This window comes from Myotis nattereri (assembly GCF_964212035.1).
Source record: "Myotis nattereri genome assembly, chromosome: 4".
Lineage (NCBI taxonomy): Eukaryota > Metazoa > Chordata > Mammalia > Chiroptera > Vespertilionidae > Myotis > Myotis nattereri.
In genome coordinates, this window is record NC_138079.1 from 105,010,798 (window position 1) to 105,018,945 (window position 8,148).

General features: G+C 45.4%; 1 protein-coding gene across 1 annotated transcript in view; it reads right to left on the reverse strand.

Moving 5' to 3' along the window:
* Positions 1–975, reverse strand: part of LOC308517980 (acyl-coenzyme A synthetase ACSM1, mitochondrial-like) — a 47,321-nt gene extending 46,346 nt beyond the window's left edge. Inside the window, exons 1-2 of the mRNA XM_081089549.1 lie at positions 901–975; positions 354–594 (exon numbers count right to left, since the gene is read on the reverse strand). Coding sequence (XP_080945675.1) covers positions 354–545 — 192 coding nt within the window. The 5' untranslated portion in view covers positions 546–594; positions 901–975. The remainder of the gene's footprint in view (positions 1–353; positions 595–900) is intronic.
* Positions 976–8,148: the final 7,173 nt, after the last annotated feature.

Below are 8,148 nucleotides of genomic sequence, written 5' to 3' on the forward strand. Positions count from 1 at the left end.
TGGAAGGTCAGAATTCACATTACCATCAAGTTGCTGACCTTGTAGTTAGAACTTTGCATTTGGTCACAATTATCTTACTGTTTACCAGATACTTTTACCTGATGTATTATTTCTTAAGTGAGATTATCCCCATTTCACAGATAAAACCACTGAGGCTCAGAGAAGTGTGGAAGTGGGCCGGGTGAGAATTGAGAATTGAACCCGAAAACATAAGCTTTTCCCATGACACTGGTAAGGTGAGGTCTGCCGGTATCGGCTGCATCGGGTCTGTGCCCTTCAGACTCTGAGGAGCAAGATAAGCCAGAGAGATCAACCTATCCCCTCCCCCCGCCCCATCACAGGCGCCTCCTCACCTTCTCCATTTGAGTCCAGTAGTCCAGGACATCACTGGCAAAGTTAAATTTCTCAGGTCTATCATGGTCATTCCATCTCGGGGTACCAGTTGCTGATACAGACTGGAAGCGCAAGGTCCGAGGGGCCAGGTGGAAGGCGTGGCAGGATTTGTGGGTGCCCCAAAGGACCGGGAGCCTCATCAGCCACTGCATGGCGGAGCAGTCCTCAGGAAGCAGGCACGGGCTTCTCGGTCACCACCTGCTTCAGGAACAGATGGCTAATAGGTCAGTCCTGGAGCAGGACTTTCCTCCACAAGACGAGGCACATTCTGGTTCATGGCTGCAGTTCTGTTTCAGCTGACCAGTATTTGGAGGCACAACTTAGAGACTGGGGATTTAGGATTTCTCTTCCCAGCTCAGGAACCACAGGCAGAGCATGGTGGGGAGGGATTGTAGCTACTAGATGAGATTGGTACACCTGCCTGAGGGTCTTCTCCTTCTCTCTCAGCCCCTGGGAGTTAAGCTCAGGTTGGCAGCCATGGGACCAGCCCCTTTGTGGGAAACTCACCATTTGAAAGTCCTGCTCTCCATGCTAGCCAGGCTCTAAGACCTCTGTTCCTGCAGAGCCCAATGTGCCGTTCTCATGGAACCTGTTATATTTTTAGATGATTCCAGGCCCTGTTCAAAGTTCATTGGTCCAGGGTTGAGCAATCATCCCTTACCAATTTTTAATCCAGACTGAGCTACCCACAATCCCTTTCTCTAATGTGTTTGTATGTGCTTGTTACCGAAGGGTGTAAAGGCACTCGCTCTGACACTCTAACCACTGAGCAAACCAGCCAGGGCTGGAGGAAGAATCTTTAAAGAGGTAATTAAGTCACTAGGTGGACCCTAATCTGATATAACTGAGGTCCTTATAAGAAGAGATCGGGACACAGACACATAGAGGGAGAACGTGGTGTGAACATGAAGATGGACAACTTCACGCCCAGAGCTAAGCCCAAGAAGAGACCCCCCTGTTGACCTTGATCTCAGACTTCTTGCCTCCTGATCTGTGAGCAATAAATTCCAGACGTTTAAGCCCCCGAGGCCGTCTTACTTTGTTGTAGCAGCCCTAGCTATCCAATCACTTCTCTTAATCAAATAACAAAGAAATGACTTTGGCGTTATCGTATCCTGTAAATGTGTTTGAAATTCTGATTTAATCTTGATCATGTGAGGGGGCCAAGCACCTCAAGCACCCAGCTGGGAGGACTGAGGGAGCTGACAGGGTGCCCTTGGGAGCCAATCGGCACAGGTTCAAACCCAGTCGCTGCACTCCTCACCTACACAGCTCTGGGCAATTTTCTTAACCTCCCTCTAAAACAGTGGCTCTCAACCTTGGCTGCACATTAGAATCACCTGGGAATCTTTTTAAAATCCTGATTTCTGGGCTCATCCTCCAGAAATTCTGTTTCTTTGTTATGGGGTGGGGCCACAACATTAGTAACAAAGAAACAGAATTTCCGGAGGATGGGGCCCAGAAATCAGGATTTTAAAAAGATTCCCAGGTGATTCTAATGTGCAGCCAAGGTTGAGAACAACTGCTCTAAAATATGGAAATATTAGCAACACCTGGAGTAGTGAATGAATGACTTCCTGTGTGAAGCATGTGAGCACAGACTCAGCACAGGTGAATAATCCAGGCATGGGGGTTTCTGCTAACAAACACTCTCTCGGAGGAAACTCAATGAACAGTCAGGCTTCAGAAAAGATGGCTGCTTGAGCTTTGGGATTAGCGTCTAATGAGAAGGAACAGGGATACGTTGCTGAGCAGACAGCACAGCGTCCAGCTTCTGCATTAATAGGTTAAGAAGGCTAAACATGGAGAAATCTATATTTACATGTCCATCTCTATCTTCATGTATATCTGTCTTTATAACTGTCAATAGCTATATCTATAATTATGCCAATATCTGCTGTCACTATCTGTAGCTTTATCATAGCTATACCTATAACTACATCGATAGCTGTATTTACATCTATATCCATGTTGATATTGATATGTCTCACTATGAAGTACTATAGTGATATTTATAACCACATTTGTATCTGTGAGTGGGTCCGTGACTAGACTACGCTGGGTGTTTGAGGCTAATTTGCTATATGTATGTGCAAAGGCAACGACACGGTAGTTTTACTGAACGCACTGTGCAGGTGCACCATTATCTTCTGTAATGAACGTCACCATTTGGCAAGAAGCCTCTCTTTTCTGAGTTGGTGTAAGAATGTGTTGCTGACCAGCCAGTGTGCGGCTGCTTTGCGGGACTACATTGAAGAACGTGGCTGGCATGGCTCAGTGGTCTGATAGGTCCTGTGTTAGCAATGGCTACTTTGTCTGCAATAAAGTCTCTCCTATATGCCTGCGGCGACTCATGTCTTCTTCCAATTCCTGCGTCCACGGAGGTCCAGCCCTTAGCAGAGGGGCTGTGACCAGACACTGTGTCTATATCTCTGTACTGCATTTTTCCGTGTATAAGACGCTATTTTTTCGTAAAATCATTAGACTGAAAATCGAGGGCATCTTTTACATGGAAGTCAGCCAAGGAGGGAGCTGCTGCCCATACCTTGTCAAACAGGCTTCCTCCAATCATGAGCCTTATTGTTACTGATGACAGCTGATGCCATAATTGGAGGTAGAGGTAGAGAGTGTGCAGATGCAACATTATCAGAGCATTCTAAACCTATGAGGATGTCAAAGAATTAAAGATACATACCGGTAAGGGATTGTCTTACTCTGCAAAATTCAAACTGAATGTAATCAGCTGTGCAAAACAGCATGGAAACAGAGCAGAAGAGAGACAGTTTGGACCTCCTCCCACTGAGTGTATGATCAGCCAGTAGAGAAAACAGGAAGAACAACTCCTTAAGATGCCAAAACAGGAGAAGGCCTTAAGAGGAAAACCAGCAAAATGGGCAAACTTGGAGCAGAGGCTTAAGACTTAGGTTATGGAGTAGGACCAGAGTGGCTTATGTGTGTCAACCAAGCTTATTCAATGTCAGGCAAAATTGTTTGCAAGCGAAATGAACATTGTTTTGATTTTACAGGAAAGGCAAAATGGTGCTTCAATTTCAGGAGGAGAGAGGAGCTGGCCATGAGAACATGAACAAAGTTAGCTCAGAAAATGCCACGAGTTTATGAGGATGATCTCACATATATAGGCAGTGACTCAGAAGACAGAAGTTGGAGATATTGATATGTCTGGAACTAATAGTGATGAAGAAGGGAGCAGTGATGCAACAGAGGCTGAATAAAGTTATATGCTGCATAATACCATAGTACTGGTATGTAAACATTACCTGCAGTAATTACTAAGTAAAAATGTGTTCTGTTTTATGTTTAAAATTTTGATTTCTTAATTTTGGGTTGGAAAATGGGGGCATCTTATACATGGAGGTGTCTCATGCATGGAAAAATACAGTATATGTATATGCAAAGATGTATGTGTATATGTATGTGTATATGTATATGTATATTATATGTATATGTGTACATATTCCTCACAATGCCTGGCATTGGAACTCAATAAAATGTTAGATTTTCCCTTTCTGCCATAATTTACAAAACTAAAAGATGAAAATTGGGGAGAGAAGATACAGTGTGCCTACAAAATGTCTGAATTACAGATAAATATATTTTCCACTCATCAAATATTCTGTGCCACACATGGTTTTAGAAATCAGAGGTTATTTAGGCTGCAAGAGTTTTTTTGTGTTTTTTTTTAAATATATTTTATTGATTTTTTACAGAGAGGAAGGGAGAGAGATAGAGAGTTAGAAACATCGATGAGAGAGAAACATCGATCAGCTGCCTCCTGCACATCTCCCACTGGGGAGGTGCCCGCAACCCAGGTACATGCCCTTGACCGGAATCGAACCTGGGACCTTTCAGTCCGCAAGCCGACGCTCTATCCACTGAGCCAAACCGGTTTCGGCGGCTGCAAGAGTTCTTACCCTCTTGGGCTTTATAATCTAAGGCAGTGATTTTCACCCTGTGTACCACAAGAATTTTTAAAACATGCAATACCTGACTATTTAGTCAGTGGAACTGACCTCTTTTCCCTTAGAGTGTCAATTTTAAAAAATGGCAACAGCCAACACAACAATAGCCAGCCAGTGTAGATGAATAAAAATTATACCAAGTTTTGGTCTGATTGGAAAAAAATATAGTATACTTTTTGGTGTTCCCCCGATTGTAGTAATTAGTTGATGTGTGCTATGTGATAAAAATGATGAAAAATCACTGGCCTAAGGACATCCTACAAAATAGTTTTAAAGAACAATGATTTGAACCTGGCTGGCATGGCTCAGTGGTTGAGTGTCGACCTATGAGCCAGGAGTTTGAGGTTTGATTCCAGGTCAGGGCACATGGCCAGGTTGCAGGCTGAATCCTCAGTGTGGGTGTGCGGGAGCAGCCAATCAATGACTTTCTCTCATTAATGTTCCTATCTCTCTTTCCCTCTCCCTTCCTCTCTGAAATCTTTTGAAATGCTCTAAGGTGTACTTCAGTTTGGCACTGGGTTTTGAGAGGGGGCTCGGCCCACTACTCTATGCCTAGACCCACAGTGCCCTGAGATCCAGCAACAGAGCTCTGATCTCATGAGACTTTAGCCTGAAAAAATATTTCTTTTATCAGATAACAGACTTAGTGTGTCCCAGGGGATCTCAGAGTTGCACAGTCAGGTTTCATTCCACTGCCTACCAGCTGAGTGGTTTTGGCCACTATTTGTGTCTCTGAACTTGAGGGCACAGTAACAATACCTACCACCCAGCTGCCCACAGGATTAGTAAAATAATCTACAAAAATCCCTTTGCCAGTACTGTGTCTAATAAGGGTAAGGCCTCAATAAAGCACCCAGCAAATTCTAAAGCCGACCCCCCTGTTAGGTATGGAAATTTTTTAGAAAAAGAAAGCCACACTTTTTATATAATGTGAACCCACTACTGCATGGTGCAGTCTTATTCCAGGTATTCACCCTCTGGGTCTTTTTTAGTCCCCTCTGCACGCTCCACCCCATGCACAGCTGTCTAACATTACATTGATCACCTGCTATGTGCCAGCCACTGTGCTAGGCAGGGCCTGTGCATATCCCCATGGATCCCCTACTCAATATCACCACCTTCATTTTGCAGTTCAGGAAATGAAGTATCAGAGAAGTTGCTGCTCAGATGTGTCCCCTGGGCACACCTAATCTCTTATGTGTTTTTTAATTAATGAGAGAGAGAGAGAGAGAGAGAGAGAGAGAGAGAGAGAGAGAGAGATTGTTGTTCCTTTTATTTATGCATTTATTGAGTGCTTCTCGTATGTGCCCAGACTGGGCATCGAATCCACAACCTTGGTGGGTCTGGATGACACTCTAACCAACTGAGCTACCCAGTCAGGGTATGGTTGTTTTGTTGTGGTTCTGATTAGATGGAATAATTTGTGGAAGCATATAGCACAGTGATTGGCATAATCAATGTTGGTTGTTTGTATTAGTTTGGGATTTGAAGTATAATGTTGTTGTACTAGCAAAATGCAGGGTCTTTGGAATCCCACAGCTAAAATTCTGGCTCAGCCGCTTATAATATGGCCCATGTGCAGGCCATTTGCTATTCCAACCTTGCTCTTCTGGTCTGAGAAATGGAGGTGTAAGGGCTGCTGCTCAGATGTGCCCCTGGGCTCCCTGAAAGGGCTGCATGAGGTAATGCCTGGGAAGCACCTGGCCCAGGCATGCAGATGTGAGTGGATACTGTCACAGGTAATGGATTGAACTGTTAGTTCTCTTCTAGAGCCATTTGGGGGTGTTGTTGGGCGTGTTGTTAGGGGGTAGGCACATCTCCACTGTTCTGGCCCCACTTTCCCATTGCATTTTACCTCCCAACCTCCATTGAACCAGGAGAGAAATACCACTGTTCAAAGTCACCAGCAAAGATTGCTGAAAACACCTAGAACACCCCTGCCGTGGCTGAGGGAAACCTCGCTCTGAGCGTGGGTCTTGTTCTTCCTGAGTGATTCATTAATGATGAACTTTTTTCTCAGGCAGGCTTTTATGTCATGGAAGGAGTGAAAGAGAGGGCAGGGCTAGTAAAGGTTAAACACCAAAACTATCAAAGTACAAAACCCCTCCCCCCCCCTGTCATTCAAGCAGAAAAAGCAGGCACTCATCACTTTTGAGAAGAGAATGGAGACAGGAAGAGAAGCCCATGGGATCCTCTCTGGGTCTCAGTGGGTCTCCTGTGGGGAACTTAACAACAGTGTTGAGGTCAAGGAGACAGGGGCCAGGCAGCCTGGGTTTCAGCCAGTTGCCAGTTGCCAGCTCTGAGACATTGAGAAGGTTTCTTGTCCTTTGGTGCCTCGTTTTCTCACCTTTGACAATGGGTATATGGTTGGAACAGGGGGTCCCTTGGGGGTGAGGACGACGAAGCCCAACGCGCTGGGGCGTTTGCATGCACGACACGGGAGACCAGGTTCAGAGACACAGATCTAAGTTTATTGGGGAAGCACAGCCATATATAAAGGGGTAAGCAGCCAATGCAATAGGGACACGCTTGCTATGTTATCCAAGGGGCGTGAGGGTCGGGGCTAAGAGTAGGTGGCTCTTGGAGATTTGTCAGGCGGGCGTTGCCACTTCCTGGTGTGCCAAGGAAGCCTGTTTGCTGGAGTGTGCTCACAGCGTTGCATCGGCCGCAGCACTGAGATAAATCTCTTGAGCTCTGCGCACACATGGTAGAGATGTAGAACTCTCTGAAGACTGCGTGCACACGTTTCTTTCATTGCCAAGCCTCTCTTGCCGTGAGAATGAGCCCACTGAGGTCCAGTTTTGGTCCGTGAAATGCCATGAGCTCTCTACAACTGGGGTTGGAGGTGTCACAACTCACTGGTCTAGGGCATTTCAGGCCAGGTCTGAGTCTCGACACTCTCTTTCCTGACTCACTAGTCCTGGAAACCACGTGTGAAGGTGGTAACATCAATATATGGCAGAGAATCTATCAGCCCAGTTCTCTGAGTAACTGTGCAGCCCTCTCCTATCAACCTGAACACGTTACACCCATTAACTTTCTTAACCTATGACAAACCTACGGAGCATTCATTCATGCAATAGACATATAATGGGCACCCTCCAGGTATGGATATAGCTTTGGACATGTCAATCAAAGTTACTGCTCTCAATTGTATATTCCCATGAGAGGGAGGCAGAAGACTGCAGACAAAAACATCAATCAAATTATCAAGAGAATCCCAAATAGTAATAGGTGTCCAGAAGAAAATAGAGCAGGATAATATAGAGCAGTGTGACTGGGCGGGGGGTAGGGGGGGGGGCTAAAGATACCCTATTAGGAAGTGACATTTTGAGACCTGAAGGAGGAGAAGGAGCCAGCCATGCGAAGACCATGGGAGAAGTGTTCCAGGCAGGAGGAGCAGCAAGTACACAGACTGGAGGCTGAGCTTTCCAAGGACTAGATCGAGGCTGGGGTGGCCGATCAGTGAATGAGGAAGATGAGTCTGTGGCCAGAGACACAGCCAGGAGACAAAGCCCAAAGGAGACACTTTTTGGCCATCATAAGGAGTTTGGATTTTGCATAAAGTGTGATGAGGTGTCTTGAGAGGATTTTAAGAGAAAAGAGACATGATTCACTATTCAGTTAAGTGGCTGATGCCCTTGGTTACTTAATTTTGAAATAAAATATCATGGGAAAGAGGTAATTCGGAAGTGACATGACCAGGTTTGTATTGTAGAGAGCTCGCTGACAGTTCTGTGAGAAGGGCTTTCGAAGTGAGGAGGATGCTGGATGG